The sequence below is a fragment of the Lagopus leucura genome, unplaced genomic scaffold (genome assembly GCF_019238085.1).
Source record: "Lagopus leucura isolate 7727_CA_CO unplaced genomic scaffold, USGS_WTPT01 Super-Scaffold_100019, whole genome shotgun sequence".
NCBI lineage: Eukaryota > Metazoa > Chordata > Aves > Galliformes > Phasianidae > Lagopus > Lagopus leucura.
In genome coordinates this window covers 1,383,861-1,409,152 of record NW_024962273.1, presented here as the reverse complement: position 1 = coordinate 1,409,152, position 25,292 = coordinate 1,383,861, and the positions used below count along the sequence as shown (strand labels likewise).

Here is a 25,292-nt window from a genome sequence, read left to right as displayed (position 1 = left end):
CAGCAGGCACAGGCAGCACACAAGTGGCGATTTGTTACCATGTTCTCCCAGCAGCCTTCTCCCTCATGGACGTGGCAGACATGCAAAAGAAGTTCTGTGGGGAGACAAAATCAAATAAACCAACGTGCTTTGGAAAGTAGCTTTCTCCTTGCCTGTAAATTTGCTCTTGACAAAATTCATCCTTTTTTTTCAAGTCTAGATGAAAAATAAGATCCCAAAGTTCTTACGAAGATCCACGCATCAAATCCAAGACTTCATTTATCAACTTCTCTACTTAGTGGCAGTTGAAATGTTACAGCACCTGTAGCGCCTTGGAGGAACTGAGATTTGGGTTTGTCCACTGCCTACTGACACGTCCACACTGCTTATCAGTCTGCAACCAACAAGGGCACCTGGAGATCCAATACATTGGAAAAACATTGTTTAAAGCCTTTCAAAAATAGACACTTCTCAATCTACAAAGCAATTGGATTTACAACCAAGTACTTTCTAAAGACACAAGAAAATCCCGTGCTGTGCAACAGTAAGGGCACACTTACTGACATGCACAGGCTCACATGAAGGATGTTCAGCCAACGTACCAGGCCAGCCAGCACTCACCTCTGTCCCTCAGGACAGCCCACAGCACCTCCTTCCCCTCACTGCAGGGCACACTGCAGCAGGGTTTGCTGCTGGGAGGTTATGGTGTATCTGGAAAGGAGCTTGTGCAAGCTCCGAGCTCCTGGCCAGCAACATGGAGCTGAGCAGGCAGCACCACAGCAGGTGGGATCAGACTTGCCCAAATTGCTATCCATAGAGTTAAAGCAGTGCTCACCTACTGCTGCCAACAGCAGCAGCTGCGCTGGCATACGGTGCTACATCCTGCACTGCACCTACATCATTCCTGTATGTATACACACATACATGAACATTTACATACACACACAGAGGGGAAAAAAGACTGTCAAACCTGCTCTGAAAATGGCATGGGTAATCTAAAATGAAGAGGTGAGGTATCCATCTTAATACAAACAATAATGTTTATTAGTTGTTTATACAGCTCTAATACGCATCCAACAAGTCATGTTTTAAAGCTATACATACAGGTTACAATGGGGTTGCCTCTTGGAATTCAGCAGTACAAGGACCTCAAAAAGCAAGTCTTCAACAGTACCTGTATTCAGACTAAGACTTTATGTACAAAGAAATTAGACAAAATATTGTTATTCCAAGGTCTGCATCACTTTGCATGACCCCAATAGTTTGCCTACACACATATACACACACACACACACCTGGAAAAAAAATGCCTTCCAGTTCTGAAAAATGAGGCAAAAGGCAAGACAGAACAAGGCTGATAACAAGTATTGGCTCCCAAGATGTTAACAATCCTGTACTTTTGCATCTCATTCAATATCACGTTGAAAAAAATGCATTAAATACTTGGAATAAATCAAAGCCCACTGTGCAACAGCAGTAATGACGTGACTTGGACTTTTAGAAGTAGTAACAGGATCCAACAGTTAGGATGTCGTAACTCAAATACAATTAAAGAGAACACAGCGGTCTTCAACATTCACACAGACAAGAAAAACAAAGCCAAAAAGCAACACAGTATTTTTCTTTTTAAAAGACCAATTCCACGTCCATAAGGAAGATGTTAATGACTAAGGCAAGGCTCACTGCAGCAGCTCTGCTCTATGCAGGACGCTCAGCTGTTGGCTGCAGAGGGGAAGTGACTGGAGATCAGCAGTGGCAAACTGTCTTTATGTGCAGGAATGAAGTTATTCTTCACTAACAACACAACACACAGGAGTAAAACCCTCCCAGAATACTTCTGTGTATATTTTTCTGGACTAACGTAGCAATCTGTAGACTGGCATCAGACAGTAGGCAGAAGAACAGCACAGGAGAGCACTTTGCTGTCCATTGTGCCACTGTAACAGAGGCAGCATGCAGTTACTGTACGTATCTGAGCTGGTGAACACCTGTCTGTGCGTTACTTTTATCTGAGAGATTATCATACGGCTTCAAGCACTGTGCAGACAGAAATAGAGCAACAAGTCCAAAATTAACACCCATGGAAAAAGATTGAATTCCAGCTCCAGCGCTGACCACCAGCATACCTTTGGAGCAGCCACATGCCTTTTTTTTTCTTAAAGCAGCTTCAATTTCATCCCATTTGCTTTCTAAGCAGTTACCTGTAACCCCAACAGCCCAGGGCTGCACTACCAGCATGCGACACGTGAACACACCACTACAACTCAGTATTTTCTGAAGGAAAAGAACATTCCACCATTAAATCCATTCTCTTTTCTATTTAAAACCAGCAGACACACTTCTTACCAAGCAACCTCCCAGCATAAACCCCAGCAGCACAGCTTTGCCAAACAGTTCTCCACACCACATGATGCCTGGACAAACCCTTATAACCATGTGGGAAAAGAAGTTTCCCTTCCACACAAGCAAAAGCTGTAATGCAAACAGCAAAATTCTGACCAGTGTTTTCATTTAGAGCAGTAAGGACTGGTAGTTTTCCCAAGGACAGCAGTTGTGAGGTTATAAATAAATGTGACTGCACACAGCCTCTTACCTGCGTGTGCCTCTCCAGCAGTCAAGGGCAAATCTGTGCGTGTTTCACCCCTTCAAACAAGAGCTACAAGAACAAGATGAGCTCCTTCCAGCTCCACTCACACTGGGTTTCACAAACCAGAACGACAGAAAGAGGTAAAGGGGGAAACAATTTGAGGAATATTCTGATAAAACTTCATTAGAAGTTATGCAAGAGAATCACAACCAAGCTTGGCTGTGCTAAATAGCTTCATAAAGTTGTAGATAGATCACTCTAATTGATTTGCTTATATTTAAAGCACAGAAGTGCTCAAGCCAAGACAAACCAGCCCATAACTCCTCATATTAACTTGAAGCAATGATTTCACGTGTTCTGGAATGAAGTTTTATTGCAGTAGAGCTAGCCATGGATTTTATGAATTTCTTTCAAGACAAAATTTTAAGGAAGAGAAGTACAAAATGCAAGCGATCAAAGTAAGTATGACCCTAGAAACATCATTAATACATAGCCACATGGATGTAACTTCACATACAAACTACAACGAAAAAACCCAGTGAGAATATAATAAACCACATCATTCACAGCCTGCACGGTGGGTCCACACTGCAGGACAAAAGGTTTTGGCAAAGCACACAGTAACAACAGGGGGGGCATGCTGAAAACACTCTGATCGAGCTCTGCGTGGACACAGTTTGACCTGGCTCACCTAGCCCTCCTCTATCACACAGTTCTTGCATTTTTCAGCCTCCCCAATCCGAGTCTGTGTCTCTTAGCAGAAAAGCACATCTTCTCTTTGTAGCAGGAGACTGCTCTGCCCTCCATGGTGCTTGACACAGGAAACGTTTAGACAAGATAACACTGAGCTGATGATGATTTGCAAAGAATGAATTACAGCTTCAAGGGAAAGCAGCATTTTCTGTATTAGTTCAGTAGCAGACAAGCCTTCCAATGTCACTAATAAGAAAAGCTTAAAAAAAACCCAACCCAAACAGGATAGAGGTCAATATATGGGGACGACCCTCTTATAAATAACGACTGCTATCCGATGTGAATTTCAAAACCACTTTCTGTACAATAGAAAAGTTAACCAGTAAAACCCCTGTAAGGCAAGGATACCATCTCTGCTTATGAGTCTAAGCAACAATGCAAAACAAGTTAGTGGCAACCACTTATTCCTCCTTTTCTGCATTTCACATGCTCACTGCACTGACTTACAAAACACCAGGACTACATGCACAGACACTGGCCTTTCTCAGTGCCATTCTTCACAGCATCATGTCATTCTTAGCCCATAATGCTCCATGATGCACTGTTTAAAAGCTCAATACCACATTCGTTTGAATTAGCTGAGAAACTACTTGTCAGACATAATTAGTCTGATGGTAGCAGAGTTAATGTTTTTATTAGCCAATTAAGAAGAACTACTTAAATAAGGAGGTTTACAAGACCAAGTATCCTTGGATTAATTTACTTTAACTCAGTTCCTTGAAGAAAAATCTGATACACAGACAAATGGATCCCTTCCTTTCACAAAGAATGCTAGCTGTGTGATAAATGGAGAGTGCTTGGAATGTAGAGGATAGAAAGCTTCAAGAACTAAAATGTTACACCAGTCATGACAAAACTGGGGCATAGGAAGGGAAAGAACACTCAGTTTACAAACTGTCATAGATATGTGTCTATTTTAAGGTGAATGGAAAATTCAGCACACACAGAAAAAGCTGATCAGTTCATTAGTTGTAGGCACTTGGGCTGCAGACACTGTAGCAGGTGCCTATCAGCTATCAGCACTCACACACGAACACGCATCTGGGAACACACTGCTTAGTGCATAGGAAAACAGTAACCCTCCCTGAAATGAGGAAAAGAATATTAAAAGGGAGGCCTAGCAGATCTATGTTAGAATTTCCCACTTTTCCTCACAATTAAAAACCTGTGTGATCTTCAGCTCACAGGAGAAACACTGAGCACAGCCAAGGTGCCAACTCTGCCATGTGCTAAACCAAAAGAAACACCTTGATACTCAAAAACTAAAACATGCTGCACTGCTATTTTGTTTGCTGGTAAGGTGTTGTTCTATAGCACAAACCTCAGTGACATGTTTTTAAAAGACACCTGCCTCCTTCTTGAATTATCCTAGGGATGAAGAACAAAAGGAAAGAAATCCAACACAGTGCAGAGGAGGGGAAACAGATGCAACACAAATCAAGATCACAACTCGCATTAGGACAATTGCTTCCAAATTATAACTGTGAGAAACTCTGTGCAGCACAGATAACTCGCTTTTCTATGAGCAGAGCTGTGCAAAAAGCCATGAATCGTCCCCCAGGGAAAAGAAAACAACTGTAAACAAGAAGTGCATGAAAAGGGCTTGAGGAGTTTGGCCTCTTTTCTCCTCCATGACCAAATGTAAGGATTCCTTCTATTTCACGACTAACTTGGAAAATATTTTCAACATGACTCGAAAGGCAGCATGCTTAGGAAAAGACCCAATGACAGTGTTGTGGCTGTGAATAACATACATGCACAGGCACCTCATGTTCTCCTCACAGTGTCAGTAAATACACTTGTTCTCACGAGGAGCCTTCTGGCAGACACTTCCACAGAGTCTTTCAGCGTAACAGTGGGATGCAGCCCTTTGCTTTCACAACTTTTGCTGTGCTTTCAGTGAGATCACAACCACTGCTGGATGTGTTGGAACCCTGAAGAGTTCCCTCTGCTCACAGAGAGGTGATAACGGCTGCCCAGCTACTACAGACACCTGTACAGACTGCACACCTAGCAGGTACAAGGAAGGCACATCTGCTTTTGCTTCCCAAACACTGCTGAAGAATGCTACAGACATGTGGTGTTTCACTAAGCACTGTCACCACATAAGATTTTAGTAAATCTTCCCTCTAAATGCAGTGGCATGAGAAAGAGATAGAAAAGAAGCCTCGTGATTCTATGTGATTATTAGATGCTATCACAGCTGGGTTAAGGCTGTACTGTTTGCAATCCAACTACTTACTTTTCAGATTACAAGCTCATAAGGACACTGTTTTAACAGGCAGATCTCATGTGTGCAGTTACTCTCAGCTCCCTGCTGGGGTCGGCTGCCACTTGCGAGACAGAGGCGAAGCAAACCATGCAGTACCTTTGAAGGCACACAAAGTGGCAGTGGCCAGGATACTGAGGGGGAGAAGGAGAGTCAATGTCAATATAAGGTGTCTGGTTGCAGTATATGCTACACTTGGAAAAAAAGACCACGCTTTCATTATCTGGACACTGTCCTACTAATTTAAGTGAAGGAGTCGGCAGCAAATTCCATCAAGAAGTAGCCAGATAGAAACTGCTCCATGATATTTCCTCCGTGAACAGGAAGAACTTCTTGTCTTAGAAAACCACCAAAAAAACCAACACACAACCTTCACAGATTCAGGCAACAGTGTGCAGTACTGAAAAACACTAAAGCAAAATATTTTGAAGGCATGGAAGGGAAGACAGATGACTCAAAACCCAGACACGTAGCTTTATAAGCATGTCTGCTTTTTCTTTAGGACTAGAAGATGTACACTTCCATTTTATATGCAAGAGTGCACAGAGCTTGGTTCCCAAAGATACCATCAGATAAACTGAGTAATTCATCTTTGCACTAAGTTGTTATTTCTTCAAACATATGTATACATTTTGCAACACACCAGTATCTATGTGCATGTACCAGAAAGATATGCATGTACACACTGAAATGCTTAACGATGACAGCAGGATCTCTGGCCAGTGAGCATCATAGATACCAGAAATACATTAAGAAGTTAAATTCTTTACCTGCCTTTGTTAAATACAGACCTTTGAAATTGCCTCCTTTTGTTTCCCACACATTCACAACACAATCCCCAGTGAGGCAGGCAAATGCACAGCAGGTGCACTGACTACATTACCCCCACAGCCAAAGATGAGCACATTAGAAAGTTCAATTCAAGCTTGTTCTTTAAAATGTCTTTTCCATCCTTACCAGTTGTGCGAGCTAAAAAGGGAAGGGCATTTTAAACAAAGTTTTATTTCATTTTACTGTACTCTTCCGACACACAACCCCAACATAAAAGCCTGCAATTAAGGCTACATATCCTTTTTACAACGCTGGTAATATTTCAAATCATCCAACTGCAGTCCCACTGAAGAGCCTGTGTCCTTTAACACAGCAATTCTGAGCCTCCGTACAGAACAACCAACCCATGAAATACTGCAGGGAGAAAAGACAACCACAGTGTTTGACACTTTCTTGTAACTCACCTGGGGACCGTGCAAGGGAGTTATATCCACAGCAAGTGCTGCCCTGGAACTTCTGTGGGAACATGATCAAGGGGTCACTCACAGCTTTTCAAGTAGTGTCTTCTACTTTACTCCCCTTCCCCATCCCAATTCCAACCACTGCATATGGATACACACATACATTTGATGCTATCAAAGAAGTGCACCTCTTCCTCTGAAAGACACTACAGCATATGTCTAGTTTGTAGGATTCCACTGGGACTTTTAAACATACTTTCATCTCTTCTCTTTGGTTAAGGAAGGAAAAAACAAAACACCACAAACTTTTTCCCTTTATGAGAGCTAAAGGTACCTCTACAAGTCTTGAATCACAAATGAACACGTGCTGCCAAAGAAGTAAAGCAGTAGCATAGAACATCGTGACGTGCATTTTTTGGAGTCATCTAATCCAATGATGATTAGGAGAAAATTTGTTTCAAAACTCTTTGGCAAATTTTTACTGTTTGCTGATGCTGTAATTTGAAGGTGAATCCGTACACCCCAACCCACTATGAAAAATCAAACTGAAAAATCATGTGAGAAACAAGTAGTTTTCTTAAGAGAGAACTTGCTTTATAAAGTTGTGGTGAGCCAACTGTCTGATGGACATTACAGCCACACAGGTCATGAAGGAAAAGAAGTTGCGACACGTTGGCAATGTGAAATATTAGTACTGCTGTCAACATACTGATTCAGCTTTACACACTGCTCTGAAGAGATTGCAATTAACCTAAAATCGAGGTATAAATATACACAAATATGTACAGTACACATACAGGAAAATAGTTTTGCATTTGTAACATCAGTAACTTTAAAAATACTGGAAAGTTGATATCTATGCCATTGATTTGTTTGCTAATTTACTGAAATAATGAAGCCACATCTTTGACTAGGGAGGACTACAATGTAATAACAAAACCCCAAAGCATAAGTTCTTTCTCTTGCTTCATCTTCACCACACTCAGCATCAGACTGTTGTCAGTGGCTGCATCCTGGAAGGAAGGTGGATCACCACTTTTACACACATCTCCAGAGGAAAACAACCTCGAGCCATCACCTGCATCTTTCTTTCTGCTGAACGGTCTGGATTTATATACATGTGTGTGTGCATCTACGTAGAAAATAAAGTTGAAATCAGTTCATTATAAATACACCTAACCCAGCAATTCTGCCACTGTGAAGGTAACCACAGGTACAGCTTTTTTTTTTTTTTTTTTTTTAAGCAGTCTCTGTGCAAAGGGGTCATTAAAAATCATCTGATCTTTAGTCTTGACATCATCCATTCGAGTCCTTGGCAGAGTCTGTAAACAAGAGAGAGAATGTGTAAGGAATGGGTGCACTCCTCAGGGTAACTTCAAAGGTGATTACTTCCACAGCACCAATTTGCATGAACAATCAAATTCTTCTTGAGAACTCTAACTCTGACTGAAGGCAGCATTTCCAGAAACAATTCACTCTTTTCAGGTCTTACTATGCCATCTATGTGTAGAAGACTTCAGCTCTTACAGATGCACACTGAAGTTACCTCTAATTATGATTAGTCTTAATAGACCAATGAAAAACGTGAGGTTGTTCCTACATCCATCTTCATTAGGCCTCAGTCACTCAAAACTACACTTCGAGACTGCAAGTTTCCTGTAAATGTTGGTTATCAGATCTTTCTGTTCCAATGTCAGATTTTTGCATTCAGAACACAGTAAGTACAGCATTATCACTGAAAGGGGAGCAGTGTGTTAGGACTGACCACCACAGTAAAAATACCAAAATCATTCAAGACCGTCCTCTACAGAGAATAACCCTTACCCCTCTCCAGTTAGAGCACAGCACGCCTGAATGTGCCACTGGTGATCCTTAATTGAAGTCAGCTTCAGAAACTGAGAGATTTCAGCCACAGTCATACATTCTTTAACATCTTGCTTGTTAGCAAAGATCAGCAAACCTGCTTTCTTCAAGTCCTTGGGGGGGAAAGAAGAAAAAAGACTATTACAAACCTGCCTTCAAAGACAAAAGATGTGACAGCAAACCTGTGAGTTGTAAGCCCAAGCAAACTAGCTTATAAATGCTGCAGCCTCGTCAGCGTTTAACTTCTAAAAGGAAAATATTTTGATCTTGTTGATCAGATGTCCAACTTTTGCCTAAAACTACCAATGCCATTCTGCTGTCCTGTGAGGATCAGGGCACCCTGCATCTCTGTCCTGAGCACAGCACGTGCAGTTACATCACCCGTCTGTTTCAGAGTCCAGGTCTTCTGCTTTAGCCTTTCCTTGCAGGGCGCTCCTGCCTGTGTATCTGAAGCAGCTGCTCTCCCTCCCTGTGCCTGGCTTTTATACACACCATGCTTTGACACATACCAACTTTCACATACATGCACACCGTGAGATTGATGTTAGTGCCAAACCAGCAGAACCAACGCCCCATTAGTGCTCCAGCACTGGGAAAGCCTCACCCAGCCATCCTCTGCCATGGAAATCCCACCTCTGAAGCAGCACTGAGACTGCCCCTGACAGCGTAAAGCAAGCTGCAGTAACATTTCATCTATAAGATGTTCATCGTTTGTGGAACATCATCATTCACACTACTTCAGAATCAAAGCACAGGCATCTAAATGAACAAGCACACTGCAGTAATTGTCTTGATGGAGCTCTAAAATATTCAAAACATTGGTTCTAACCATTTAGAGAAGGACAACTCTAGGACCAAGCTTGTTCTATCTCAAGCTGCTTTGAATTACATTAGTACAGACACATAGTGCCCCTCTGAAAGTAACAAGGTCTTCCCAGAAAGCCATTCACTTAAACGCCTATTAGGCACACTAACTTTTACAAGCAGTAACATTAATTCCCATGGGATCCTCTGGTCCAGAAAATAGCTGGAACTGACTTGGGCAAGTCAATTTTACCTTAGCAAACAAATCCAACTGAACTAGTTAGCAAAAATGAGAACTTTTCAAAGACTGCAAAGAACAGCTATTCTGTGTACGTATTTGATCTCCATTCCAGGTTATACGTATCATTGTTCTTTCCAAGTGCTGTAGCACCTGCAGGGTTAGCAGAATATACTGACTACAACCTGCTGCAGGCAATAGGCACACCTCCTGTTAGATGTGTGCTGTCTGGGTGTAGAAGCAGCCTCCCATCGTGAAGCAAGGGCATTCGCACTGCTTAGAGTTGCGAACTTCCTTCGTTTCAAATACAGTTCATTAACAGCTTCCGCACCCTCACTTGCAGATTATGAAACAGAAGATGCAGATTTTGTTTAGCTAGTGCCACAGACTGAATAGTACAGCTGAGAAATTCTAACGCTGACAGCAGACTCGATGGCAGCGGTCCCTGCGCTGCATGCAGTGCTCTGCCACAACCAGGCAGAAGGTGCAGCTCTGGGACTGCTCCTGCCCTCTGCTTTCACTATGGGTTTCGCCCAGCTGGCTGAACAGTCACCACACACCGACCTGAGCTAGCAAAACCAAAACCCCACAGCTAGCCACAGACCTTCATTGCTAGCACAAGGACAGCCTGAAGGAGAGAAATGAAACCCGTAGCAGCAGGACCTTGCAGCAGCCAAGCCTATATGAGCTCACACAGTGCCACAGATGAGACAGACCGGCCCGCCTCCTTCCCTGCCACCCCAGCCTTCCTGGGAGACTTGCATCTTGAGTCAGGGTTACTTCTGTAGAATTTGCACCTTTTGAGCATCACAAAATGCAAAGTTCCAGACAAAGCATGGTCTCTTTCAAGAAGCTAAACCGAGCTGCCTCTGAGCATGGAGGAAAAAGCAGTTTAGATTAACTAGAACCTGCACATCAGCTGGACACTGGCTGAGGTTTACAGTGCAAAGTTCTGCAAAACAGTTGCCTAAAATCCCAAGGTCATGGAATAAAAACAACAACATTTTGGGAGGACACCTACTTCTCAGAAAAAGCATTACCTGTCCTGTGGCTCACAGCTAATTACACCAACCTTACTAAGAAAGACATTCAGTGACATGTTAAACGCTACTCGAATTTAAATACAAAAGGAAAAAAAAACATCAAGACCCTGAAGAAAGGTCTTGGTTGTTTCTTCAATGCTACCATGATCATTCACAGGAAATACATATATTTACATACAGAGATATAGATAGATAGATAGATAGATGCAGCCTTGGGCCTTTCTGGAGTTACCTGCTAAACAGTGGTGATAGTTTAAATATAGATGGAACATTTTGGGATATAATGCCATCAATTCTATGCACATCTTTGTATTCTGACACTTTTAGGTTTAGAAGCTCGGTGTCCTCAGTGTCAGCTCACACAAACTGATCCCATTTGCATTAAATTTGCTGCTCTTACATATCAACAGCAGAAGTTAAGCTTATAGAAGCACATATTCATTAAAACTCCAGCCTCTGGTCCTGCACCACTTCACGGGCAGATAACTTACATTACACTGCACTGCTCCTTGGCTTATACAGTATGAGAGCACTTACAAATCAGAAACAGACAGTTCCATTTTAGACATAACACAGCACTCTATTTGAAAGAGTTCTCACAAGTTAGCAAATCACACTCATTCTGTAAGTTCAAGCTGATGTAGAATGATAGCTACTACAGCTTTCTCACACATTTTCATAGAGTCACAGAATGGCCTGGGTTGAAAAGGGCCTCAAAGATCATCCAGTTTCAACCCTCCTGCCATAGGCAGGGTCGCCAAGCACCAGGCCAGGCTGCCCAGAGCCACATCCAGCCTGAACTTTAAGAGTTTACGTCATGCATTTTGCATTACTGCAATTAACCCAATTGCTGTTTGGTTCTTATTGCAGAGGTTTCCTTTGAAGACTTAACAACCTAACAGCCACAATGAACAAGAATAAAGGCACAGCGTAACAGCCCTTCTTCAGCTACTGCAGGTCTTCAAGACTTATGCTGAAAAAACACGTACATCATTTCTAAGTGCCAACTTCTGTTTTGATGAAGCACTCAGAAGCTGCAAAGTTACTTTTATAAATTAATATGAAATCATTGATCTCCCACAAATGTACTGGGAGTTTCCCGACAGACAGAGCCTCTAGCAAAAACCAGACAGTCTGACAGCACTGCCCATAGCCAGGAACACGGCTGTTAACATTAGCCCTGGGTTCCAACTGAGCCATGTGCCCTCTCTGGTCTGTCTCCCACCATCAGACTTAAATGGCATTCTCAAATGAAGCTCTCACAGACCAGTTTCCTGATCCACATCTTAGCCACGAATATTGCAACAAAGAAGATTCAGGATCTACTCACCTCATGCGCTAACATCTTATACAGTTCTTCTTTAGTCACCGAAATCCTCTCTCTGTCTGTGCTGTCCACGACAACTATTACAAACTTTAAAAAGCCAAAAGTTATGAGTCAGCATTTCAAAGAACATACTACTTCCTCTGGCCACACGTGCTTACACAGATCATTGCTCCCATCAGGTTATTCAGACAGCCAGCAGGATTATCAGGAGTCTTGTCTCAGATGCAGAGCCTGGCTGGTTATCCAAAGCACTGCTATGGTTAGCAGTTTAGCCAGTGCTTTGTATACAAAACAGCTCTGAGGAATCTTTTCTGACCTCCACTTTCAAGTGAAAAATTTATTCTGAGAGCAAGCCCTTGTCAGCACCCCAGATCTGGCTTTACTCTTTGCTTCGCATAACTGAGGTAGCACAGAGATTGCTCAGATGATTTGTTGCTTCCGTAAGAAGGTGAAGTATATCAGCTTCCTCCCTTTGTTTCAAGCTCTAACATGAAAGTAGGAATTTAAGGGATTTAAAAACATTTTAAAAAACCATAAATGTCACACTTCAAAAGTACACGTGCATATTCGTGTCACAGTGCCTTCTAGTGAAGCACAGGAAAACAAGGACTAAAAAGGTTAACCTTTTAAAGAAAACAACATCAATAACACCACAACTGTTATCACGTAGGAAATCTTGAAGCACGATTTTAATCAACTCCAGTGTATGTGCTGCAGCTTTGTCACTGAGGTGCTCTCAAAACTCTCGGGGTGCTTGAGTGAATTGATCATAGGAGCCTGCAAGACAGAGCTCCTGGTATCAGGACTTCAGGCCTTGCTCATTTTGGGGATACACAGGCTTTGAAGCACTGCTACAGAGAAACAGCTGTTACAGCCTGCAGTAGGAACCTGTAAACACGGGGATGTGCAACACCTGCCCCAAGGCCACGGATCCCCAGACACGGGGTCCTTGACGTTACTTTAAAGTGCGTTATGAAAGAACAGAAGGGAGTTGTGATTGTGAAGCAGGCTGCTGTACAACACAAGCACCCTGGAGCTGCTGCACAACACTCAACGCGTGCAGTGCAGCTCCCTGGGAGCGCGCCATGGTTCTGTAGGCTCTCTCCTTCTGGGCAGCCATTCGTCCCCACAGGCCTGAGGGCAGGGCCTGGGCTCTCACCTCGGTGTTGGTGTAGTAGGTGTTCCACGAGGAGCGCAGCGACTCCTGCCCTCCGATATCCCACATCAGAAAGCGCGTGTTGTTGACCACGATCTCTTCCACGTTGCTGCCTATCGTAGGTGAGGTGTGCACCACTTCGTTCATCGAGCTGCAGGGAGAAGAGGTCGGCTCCGTCACGCACGGCCAGCACTGAACCTGCTTCCGTGACACTAAAGCTGATGGTTTCTCCAAGGTGGAAAGCTTAATGGGGGAACTCTAGCAAAAACCTCTCGTGCAAAAATAGGGACAAAGTCGGAGGAGAATAAAAATGACCATAAAGGAGGATTCGGTGACCTATATAACAGTTAAATTTTAAAGCTGAGAGAGCAAGAAAACTATTTTATAACTCATTAAATCATAAAGCTGAGGGAGCATTTGCTTCAGAAAGCGTTTCAAGCAGCCAGCTCTTGTTTTTCCAGGCTGCTTTTGGCACGATGCAGCATGGAAGAGAGCAGTTGCTTTTCTTCAAGACTATGGTTAAGCCACAAGAATTCCAAGGTTGCAGAAAAACAACTGCTCATCCAGCTCCACCAAACACAGGGTTGGACAGCACGCACACTGCTCCTTCACACTGCAGTTACTTTATGTCCAGACTTCCTTCTGTCCAGCAAATGGAATCTCAATTGTGGAGATGAATGCTGATTAATTAAGGTTGAGAAATACATTGGTTTAGAGATACTTAGTGCAACTCTGTCATTAAGGCACATAAAGAGTAATAACCAAATGTGTATTCTGGACACTCTTCAAGTTATTTAAGCCCTACTGAAAGGGACATTTAAAAAAATAAATAAATCACAAAGGCAGCTTTAAAGGAAAAGATCAATCTTTTTCAAGAGTTTAATTATTTTTTCTTCTGATAATCACGATCTTCTTTTTCCACTTTATATATATACATATATGTACACACTTTTTAAATACTTCAGCAGAGCTTTCAGTTATAGAGACATCAATTTGAGACTTGTAACAGTACTGGGCTATTTACTGAGGGATAAAAGGGTAGCCTAACATTGTGAGAAGGAACACCAGCTACTCAATGTCTTAGCACCAAGGCAAGGTATTTTCTCATCACACAAGTTTGGGGGAAGCTAAGACTGGGGAAAGAGAAGCATTAGAATGAGAAAGAACAGTAAAATGAAATTAAGGCAAACAATGGTAACAAGATGCCTGTGGCTGATTTAATATTTCACAACCAGGTTTCAGCAGAGTTCTTTTAATGCTTGGGAAAGGCATTTCACAGCTCCCATTTCCCTGGCTGAACCTGCAGCCTTTCACACTCAAGCTGTCAGCAAGTCTCTGTGTGCAACATGATAGGTGGATTTTCTTTCCTCCTCCCCACTGAAACAAGGTTAGTGTGGAGCTTCATGGCATTTCTAGACAACAGAATGCCAAATCCTGCTCAACAACGAGGGAGGGAGAGCTGAGTATGAGAATGGAAAGAAAGAAATTGTCTGCAGGGCTGCCACGATCTGCTGCAAGAATCACTGCTCCAAAGTGCTGCGACCCTCCACGACATCAAGCACCAGTCAGCACACTGAGACACTGCTGCAGTTATCTCTGCCCGTTTGTTCCAAAAGTCAAACATTCATTCTTGCTCAGAACGCTTATCTGCCACGGAGAAACTGTACAAGGAAAAATACAGCAGGCAAACATTTCTGAAGCAAGAGGCAGGAGGAGCAGCAGATCAGACCCATCCAGAGCAGCACCCTTCAACTAGCGAGAAGGGGAAGTCCTGCAATGCCAAAAAGGGTACAGAGGAAAAGGAGGCACACAGCCATCCACTGTACAAAAGGGAAAAAGAAAACACTGAGATGGCAGAAAGAAGAAGATGAAAAGAATCATGAGACACTGGTGGAGGAAGCAAAAAGACACAGGCAGCTTTGTAACACACCAAGGATGGCCCTCAGCAGCAACAGTTACTGCTCTTTAAAAGATTCCACTTCATTCTATTAATTTTTTAATACTAAAAATATTTTCCTCACTCTCGGTTTGGTAACAACAGTGATCCTTGTACTTTCACTTTCTCCTGTGCAGCTTGCACAGGGCTGGGAACACCGCATAACTTTCACATTTCAGAAAGGCAAAAGCCAATCAGTTTGTCAAAAGAAATATTCACCCCTGCAACGTTTTAATGTAGGGTTGGAGAAGGAGTGCTTCCTAGCACCAGGCTGCCTGCTGTGAGAGAAGGCCAATCTGCTCCTGCTATGAAGAGGCCTTGAGCTGCCTGTTCCACCTGCAGTTTCCGAGCCCAGGCACAGATCTGCAGCCCTTTATCAAAGCGCCGTGGAGGACTAGCGATACGGAGCCCATGCAGGTTCCACAGACATCAGCAGCAAGGCTGAGGCACGACAAATACAAGCCACAAACAGCTCAACAGCACCCAACACTGCAAGGCTTGCTGGTGGCTCAGCCCTCCCTCACCTCCCAAGGTGGGCAGGACACAATTTGAGGCAGGGAGAGGTCAGGCTTCGGTGCTTTGCAACTCACAAAGAATGGCACAGTTACACGCTGTGGCATGGACCAGCACAGCAGCACTGTGCTGTGGCTAACCCTCAGTGTAACCCTATTTTATGGAGCTGGCAGACAGTCTGTGCTGTGACACCAAAGGCAGCCGTGATCAATTGTAATAGCAAAGTAATTTCGTGAATAGTTCTCAACAAAACCTTATTCACACATCAGGAGGAACACAGACATTCCCAAACTCTGATCTCAGCGCCACCTATCCCATAATTTCCAGCATGGCGATCTCCAAGCAAAAAGAAAGATGGAAAGCAGTGAAAATAAGCCAAAGCAATGCACACAACACACACCTTGAGACACACGAAACACTGCTGCAGTTCGTACTTACAATTGATAAAGAATGGTAGTCTTTCCTGCATTATCCAGACCAACAATGATTACTTTGTGCTCTGAAATAAAAATACAACCAGTAAGTCACATTGTTAGCTCTGCTATCACAACAAGGACTGCGTTACAAGGCAAGGTTCATGCTGTGCTGCAGACGGATCTCCTCAGCCAGCACGTAGCTCTGGTGCTGGATTTCAGACCATACCTAACAGTCTATCTGTGTTTGTTCCCTATCTGCACACCTGAAGGAATAATTTCTAAGATATGACATTTGGATTTTTTCCTTCTCTAAGCTGCTGACCATGCTTTCTGAAGCCTCTATACTCCTGCAGATCATAATAGACTGCATTCTCTACTGCCCCAATTATAGCATCTCTCCAGAATGCTCATACAAACCAAGCGTGCCTTTCCAAGGCCATGCTACTATCACAGCCAGCAACTTCTTCATCTCTTTCTGAGCAGCAGTTAAGAAAGCAGCAGTGCTGCCTGCAGGAATATCCTGCAGCACACAGAGCGCTTCTCCTCAAGCTACAGAATCATTAAGGTTGGAAAAGACCCCTAACATCATAGAATCACAGAATGGCCTGGATTGAGAAACACCTCAATGCTCACCCGGTTCCAACCCCCTGCTATGTGCAGGTTGCCAACCAACAGCCCAGGCTGCCCAGAGCCACATCCAGCCTGGCCTTGAAAGCCTGCAGGGATGGGGCATCCACAGCCCCCTTGGGCAACCTGTTCCAGTGCCTCACCACTGGATCACCAAGTCCAACCATACAACCACCACGTGTCCTGTTTCCCTTTTAGCAGCTTTGAAACACAGAAAGATTTGCCTACGTCTGGCAGCTCTCATTCACCCAGTTTGGTTTTAGACAAACGAACCGGTACAACAAAAAGCTACTCCAGCACTTAGCGCTCGTGCCAGAACTGCTGATCGTTTCTGCTTAGCACCTTCTTTCCTACGCATCACAGAAGGAACCTGAACTCTACAGGCGGCGTTGCCCATCACACTCAGATGTGGCCTAGCACACTCCGATGTGTGTTTCCCCCCCAGCAGCCCGCCCAGGCTCTGCACCCCAGAGCTCAGCTCCCGGAGCCGGGATCCCTGGGAGGATGCATTCAGGCAAGCGAGGTTCCTCGGTTCCGATTTAACCGACACGTTGCGGTTCCGCAGCGCAGCCTCGTACCATCGTCACACGGACAGCCCGCTCGGCACAACACCGAGCCAACACCGAAATGCGGTCTAGCAGGACGGCTCGCTCCGCAGCGCCGACTTCGCTCACGGCGCCGCAGCCGTAAATGCGCCCCGCGCGGAGCCCCCGGGCCCGGCCCCGCCCCGACCGCCCGCGCCGACGGGCCCGGCTCCGCTCGCCGCTCACCCTGGTGGTTGAACAGCCTCCAGATCCTGGTGAAGAGGATCCCCATCCTCGGCCCGCTCCGGCCGGCGCCGGCTCCTCCGCACCCGCCGCCAGGGGCTGCCCGAGGCCGCGGCCACCTCAGGGCCCGGCCCGGCTCCCGGCCTGCGGGAGGAGCCCCCCGCGCCGAGCCTGCTCGCGCTGCGCACTGCGGGCCGAGCGCCTCCCGCGCGCGGACATCGCCGCCGCCCGCGCTGCTCCGCCCCGCTCCTCGCGCCGCTCAGCAGCCTCCCCGCAGGCCGCCGGCCGGCACCGCTCCGCTCCGCTCCGCTCCACACCGCACTCCTCACGGCCACCGTAGGACACGCGGAGGCGGGGAGGACGTGCGGCCGTGCCGGCGAAGGGAGGCCACGCCTCCCGGCGGCCTTGGGAAACCACGCCCACCGCGCGGCCGGCGCGAGGCTGAGGCTCGCTGTCACTCAGCGCCTCTTAATGCCCGTCAGTGGCCCTGAGTGCTCCCTCAGAACCACAGAATCACAGAATGGTTGGGTTGGAAGGGACCTCAAGGATCATGAAGCTCCAACCCCCCACCACAGCAGGGCCACCAACCTCCACATTTCATAGCAGCCCAGGCTGCCCAGGGCCCCATCCAACGTGGCCTTGAACACCTGCAAGGATGGACGGGGCATCACAGCCTCTCTGGGCAGCTGTTCCAGCACCTCACCACTCTCATAGAAAAGAATTTCCCCCTGACAGCCAGCCTACATCTTCCCTCCCTCAACTTCAAAGCATTTCCCCTTGTCCTGCTTGTCCCTCAGCACCCCTCAGTGCTTCTCAGTGCTCCCTCAGCTACCCTCAGTGTCTCCTCAGTGCCTCTCATTGCCCCTCAGTGCCCATCATCACCCCTCAGTGCTTCTCACTACCCCTCATCACCCCTCAGTACCTCTCAGCACCCCTCAGCACCCCCCACTGCCCCACTCACTTCAGGTCCCACCCCACGCAGGGCGGTGCTGGTTGCTATGAGCAGAGTTTCAGTGCTGCAGGCTGAAGGGCCTGGAACATGCAAGTGTTCCTTCAGCATTGAGATTGCACTGAGCTCTCTGGACACATAGATGATGACCCCAAGCAACATGGCAGCCGTGCTGCTGTTTCTCACACAGGCACTTTGAAAGGCATGGGCAGATGTGCTGCTTTCCTTCCATCTGAAGGCTTTCTGTCCACACTGCTTTCTGCTCAGCACCGCCTGGCTTATAGCCTCAAGGCCTGTACGAAAGGTTACTTTTACCTCAGCCAGTTACGTTTTGTCTTTCCACAAGACTTGAGGTCAGACACACAAGCAGTGCTTATTTTCAGCACGAGGTTTTGCCACAGCACAGAGCTCCAGACAGGGCCCACAGCTGGCACAGGTGCCTCTGTGTTAAATAACACTGGTGGGCCCAATGAAGAAAACACACCTACAGTTATCTGAGTAATAGATGTAACCGTGCTGGGAACTTTCATTTTGATAGTGGCTCCTTGCTTTTATTTCCCCTGCTGCAATATTGACTGTAGTTGCAGCAAGGCCAGCAAAGTCTCCGAGTTTTTGTGTGCATCTGCGGGCACTCGTGCTTTGTGCTGGAATGTTCAGTCCTTAAGAGCTGAAGAAAATAAACATCCTGGTAATGAACCGGCACATTACACCTTTAATAGCGTGAAATGAACCATGCTCTGCGCCAGTAACTTTGGTAGCCATCCAGCTTGAAAATAAGCAGACACAATGTGCCATTGTCCCTGGGGTTCACCTGTGTGCTTTTTACCAGCGTTCAGTCCCAGCAGCAATCGCATGCAGCCACCCCTTCTGCGGTGCCTCTACAGAGACTTCCAGTTGTGCACAGTGGATTTGTTTGCAGTCCTGGTGCGAGCAGCAGGTGATCCCGAAACGCATGGGCTGGCACCAGGGTTAGTTGAGACAGAACTCACACAGCTATGGAAGAAGGTAACAAAACTCAGTTATTTTGAATCTTTAAATAGAAAAGCTCTTCCGCCTTTCCTTCCTCTTCCTCCCCCCCACCAGGCATTTTTCTTGTTTGATGTTTTTAAGCAGCATTTCAGAACAGTATTTGGTTCTGCCAGCACCCTGCCATGCTACCCAACTGCCAGCAGCCTCTCTATAGCCAACAGCTGCACAAATGGAGCAGCATTTTGACTAGATAAGGGATTATACAGTGTATTTTAGGATCATGAAGATGTTAAGATTTCAGCTCCTGCTTCCTTCTGGTAGTTCAGTCACAGTTTAAACCATGCCTGTGGCCTGATTCAACATGTGTTTTTTTACATGCTAATGCTACCACCTGGCTGCTGTTCCTGGTGGGAGCTTTCTAGGGAAGCACTGCAGTTGGCACAGTTTGTAGTGATTATGATTATTACTCGTGGAAATTCAAAAAGCCTCTGTCAAATAGCACACAGTTTGCTCCTAGCAACTGCAGAGCAAAGCTGAACATGTAGAAGAGACGGGCAGGATATGTGGCTCACAAACCTTTTACTTCCAGGAATAGATTAAACCACACAGAAGAATGTATTTTTTGCCCTATTTATTCAAAAAGGCCACAAACTCTTTATTAAACAGCTTTGATTGAAACTCACGTGCTAGAATCTACTTTTGAGCAGTCAAAGTTACTCAGTTTGTGTTTAAAATGCTGCATTTATATTAGATACTTAAAGCGATTCCCACCACAAGCACACAGATTACCTGATACCCGTATTTCTGCCCGCAGAAGGCAGGCCCAGGGCAGGAGGGCTGTGAAGCAGGCAGAGCTGGTTCCTGTGGGTGCCAGCCAGCCAGGGGAGGCACGAGGAGCACCTGGTGGCACTCCAGCAGCAGCAAGGAGCAGCAGGTGGGTACAAAGGGCAGACGAGCAGCACAACCGCTGGGCTCAGAGCTGCTCCGTCTGTCTGGCTGTGCAGGCCCTGGCTCACAGTGCTCCCGGATCTCTTACGTGGCCACTGTGTTGGGTTGCTGCTTATGCACTTTGAAGAAAATAAGTCTGTTTGCTTCCCCGTGGAACAACTCCAAAATGGAGCTCACCCTGTAATTTCACTCCCACGACTGCTTTTCAGGTTTAGCTAAAGGTAGCATCTTTCAGTGCTTTCCTGTTTTCAGGATATTACAACCTGGGTTTGCTTCTTTCTTAATATCTCACAATATTCTGATAGTTGCTTCTTTCTAGGAACAAGTGTTAAATTAACATGAGGTCATACTGAGGATTGGTTCCAAAGACCATTATGGTCATGAGAATCTTTCAGCCTTTGGCTGAAGGATTTTGTTTCTTGATGGAGCAGTGAGATGTTACGCAGACTTCTGTGCTTCTGAGCTGTGATTATTTAAGAGCAGATAGATTTAAAAATAAACACCACTCATTTCACAGACCAGATGCATGTCTTTCTTCAGAGCCTCACTGATACTGACTAAAAATGCTAACAGGAGGAACCACTGCCAAAACCTACCATCAAACAACAAAAATGCCACAACATTCAGAACTGTTTCCATCAGTGATTCTTCTGAGCACTTTCCCAGTCTTGAGTGCTGAACACAGAGACTTACAAGGCTTCTGAGTGCTGTTTGTAGTTTTTGATTTATTGTAGAAAAGTTATTGTAATGCAGTTCATTTTTGTACATCTAAATCCCATAAAACAAATCCATAGAAATGAGGATACTAACAGCATGCAGTCTGCATTTTCTTTTTTAAATGATTCTGATCACAAAAATAACAACACTTTCTTTTTTCTTTGAAAGCCACTAAATGCAGAGGGAGAGCAAACCATGCAACACTGTACACATTTGCATAGTATATTTTACCTAGCATGCCTTGTAGAATGCTACACATACAGCATCTAGAAGTAAAAACCGAAAGGGGCAAATCAGCAGAACAGAAATCATGAATTTGTGGCTCTCATTTTTGAGTAAAGGCAGCCATGTCTTTACCAAAGTGCCCCCAAACTGACTCCTGGTGGGGCTGGGCACTGCCAAGCTGGCACTGGGAACTAGTTCGGGTGAGGAACAGATCTTCTGGGAACTGAGAAGCCCAAGGTCCGTGGTTTGCAGCTTGAGCAGTATTCACCTTTCCATTACCCCTCTGCTTCTCACGCGTACATAAAACTGCACTTTGCCTGGTCTTCTTCCTGTGCTGTTCTCGTGCAATTTCACTTTGTGTGCACAAGAGGAGGACCGGGCTGTTCAAACGGCAGCCCAACTTGGGCCTGAACAGTTGCTGTCCTTTCAGTTCTGAACGCACAGCACTATCAGTGTAGGGCCGACCCTCCCGAAGCAGCTCAGGTGCAATGTTCTCTCCCCCAAACCCTCACCTGGCACACGACAGCATGCAGCACTACGGCCCCAAGAGCTCACAGGGAATTTCATTCCAGACCTTGGGCTGCTCGGACAGGAGTGCTATATTCATCAGTCAGATGCCAAAATCTATACACTGAATTGGAAGTTTGCTTCTGTTTATGGAACTTCAGTTCTGAGGAGGAAATCAGCAGAAACGAATACAAGATTTTGTAATTTTAAAAGGTTCTTTCTTCATTGGTTAATATGAAGTCATTGAAAAATCAAGTCATATGCAAAATGCAAGGCCTTAGAAATAAAATGCTTAAGTATCAGGCAACAAGTTAAACGGATTGAAAATGCAATAAATACATTAATGCTGGATCAAAATACCTATTTTTTTTTTTTTCAAAAACACAATGCCAAATGCAATAGTGGAATTACTGAAAATTTGTGCTATTACAAATGTGCTTCTTTTCCCTTGCTCCGTTTTTACATGATTGGCAAAACACACGATTCTGTACTGTACAATATTACTTCCTCACTATATTGATTTTCTACTGCTTATACAGAGTGGAAGCAAGAAAAAGGGGGCTCTGGCATTCAGTTGATTTTACTTTGTATTTCAGGAACCATTTGTAAGGCGTGTGATAAGTGGTACGTGACAGTTATGGCTAGACCCTGCAAGCACTGACTCTCAGACAAGGCAGCAATACCCACTGTGCCCAGCAGCAGGTGTTTGTAGGGCCCAGGCCACACAGTAACTCACTGCCAAGAAACCTGGGGGTCGAATGCAAGCCAGAAGCGTCACTGAGACCAAGGCTGTGCTGCTTCTAGCTTCACCATTCTCAAAGGAATTAGCTATGAATCATGAAATGAGTGACACACTCATTACTGTCTCCAATAATTCCCACCTCCTCCCAGACCTCTGCGTGGATCCACTTGGAATGTCTCTCTGGACTTTTTATATGAATTGTGCATCAGGAAAAACATCTCTGTCTCCAGCTTAACAAAGGTTTTGATACACAGCAGAGTCTTCAGCTCTTTTTTAAGCAAGTACTTTACAGCATTATTAAAATATCCCTGTACTTTTAAAGACATGTGTACCTTTATTTTTCTATGTAAAATAAACTGGATTTGAATAGCAACCCAACAATCACCATTCAGATGACTGCTGGTGAAGGAAAGTACTTTTGGCTTCATTTTTTCCCCCAAAGTTAAAGCTGGCTACCCTACATTGCCTTACAGTTCCTTACCCTTTGGAGAAGTCAGGTTTGAAGGAATGAGAGGCAACTGCAGCAAAAGATTCACCTCGTGAATCTAAACTGACATTAAAACATTCATCCAGGAAGAAAACTAACTCAAATGTGGTGTTAAAAAGCCAACTGGGGAATGTAACTCAATTTTATAGGAATGACTTTCAGGAGTGAATACAGATCTGTATTACTGATATTCTACCCAACGTGCATCTGATTTTCTTCTTCTTCACAGTGTTTACTTTTGCTTTAAAAAAATGAAGACCATGGAGTCAAGGCCAGGCTTCACAAGTACTCAACTTGGACAACAAAATCTATCAGAGTGACGTTTAAGATATTCTCAAAGCCAAACTACCAACAAAAGCCCTCATTTACTTAAATTATCAATACTATTTTGAGAACGTTAGGGCCAGTGAAGTGATTTGGAGAGGTTTCAGAGGACTCCATAGTACTGAGACCAAATGGGATTCAGAAGACCTGCAGTCAGACTGAACTGTAAGCTGAGGGCCTGTGCACATCTCAATCAACTGTTGCTGTCTCCTTACTCCTACAGCCACCACTCCCCGCTTGCAATTTTCATTCTCACAAGTTATGTGTAAACGTTCTTTTAAAAGGGGTGCAAAAGGTTACCACCCCAGTCATCAAGTTGAGAAAAAGCTTGCAAACCTAGAGAAAAACCAGTGGCACTGCCTTTCCTTGCAGAAAGCCAGCACCACCACTCTGCGTACGGCCACCAGCAACCGCCTGCTGGAGCTCAGAGCATCTCCCAGCCCACCATACCCAGTGCACCTGCGTCCAGCACAGCAAGCCAGAAACATCAGATCTAAGCCAGGGCGTGCTCCAGGATCTGCTGTGCTCATCATGAACACAGCCTGGGGCTAAGAGGATTTCTCGAGGTACAATCTAGGTGTAGGGCCACGCTGAACTAGCAGTTCTCAAGCAGAGGAACTGATTTTTACCAGGTCGAATGTTTAGAAAGCAACCATAGAACCTGGCCCTCTGTTTATAAAACTATAATTTTATACAGAATAGCTTCCATGGTGTTCCTTTGAACAGCAATTTCATAATTTACTCACTGCAGAAATACAGCCAGTTGTGAGTTGCACACCCCATGGGATAAATGTTCGTCTACGTGGCCACTAAATGAACCCGTACATCTGCTAAATGCAACCTGCCAAAAAGGAAATATTTGAAATTAGGAATTTAACAATGAATTGTCTTTAAAGTGCCTTCAAGAGTTTGAAAACACTTTAATTCATCCAAAACATACGAATGCACCGCCTTATACTGTCTTTAGATGTGAAGACTGTCGTATCGCTTTCGTTGGCTGAGCTATTGTTAGCCCAAGTCTCCTAATGAAAAAAACATCAGGTAACAAAAAAGCCAGCTAAAATTCTCTGTGTAAGCTAGAGCTTAGGAACAGAACCCCGACCTTTGCTTAATAATATTTTAATAATAAGAAGAAATGGTATGAGGATGGGAAAATTACTCGTACTCACTGAGGAATACAGAACTTCACAGCTGTATATAGCAGCATTGCATAATAAATCACAATACAGCTGCCTAGCACTGCTGCACTTCTAATACAAACACTATGAGTTAACACGTCCTGATCAACATTGCAGCTTTTACTGGTTATCGTGTTTCCTAAAAATAATTTACTGTGTAAAATGAAAGAGTTCCAGTAGCTCGTATCTAGAATAAATTAACCATCTATTGGCATGTCCAGTATATTTGTGCTTAAAGATATACCTGTCCTCAAAGAAGAAAAGAAAAAACACCAAGCAATGAGATCTGCTGGACCTTTTGTAACTGATTTCTTATATTTAAAATGCAGTGGGCAATGGGAGCGAAGAGGGTAAATTAATTACATACAACAGTAACCTTAAACCCATCTAATGAAGGATCTCCATGGGTTCTTCCAAGACAATACATAACATCCCTCGCAAGCTTGTTTCCATTAGAACAAAGTTGTTTTGGCACTTCAGATGCTGCAGGTGATGGAATTTATGTCCATGTGTTGTGTCGATCTTTCCCTTTACTAGCATGACATGGAAGACTTAAAAACAAGGCTCCAAAAGGCTCTAGAAATAAATGCCATTTTTGCCTAGGAAATGATAAAGCAGTAACCTTGTTTACTAGAAAATATATGCAGGTGCTTCACAGCTACCTGCCATTAAAATGCAAATATCTTCAAGCAGTTAAATGATCGGATCCCTAATGCTACTACAGAATAAAGATAAA

At 44.6% G+C, this 25,292-nt stretch overlaps 1 protein-coding gene across 1 annotated transcript; it reads right to left on the bottom strand.

Moving 5' to 3' along the window:
• Window positions 1–1,001: 1,001 nt before the first annotated feature.
• ARL5A (ADP ribosylation factor like GTPase 5A) lies at window positions 1,002–17,610 on the bottom strand. Its single transcript, XM_042877746.1, has 6 exons — window positions 17,514–17,610; window positions 16,139–16,199; window positions 13,255–13,402; window positions 12,099–12,182; window positions 8,645–8,796; window positions 1,002–8,142 (listed from the first exon to the last, which is right to left on the bottom strand). The coding sequence occupies exons 1-6, from the start codon at window positions 17,557–17,559 to the stop codon at window positions 8,094–8,096; spliced, it is 540 nt and encodes a 179-aa protein (XP_042733680.1). The 5' UTR covers window positions 17,560–17,610; the 3' UTR covers window positions 1,002–8,093.
• Between the last annotated feature and the right edge of the window lie 7,682 nt (window positions 17,611–25,292).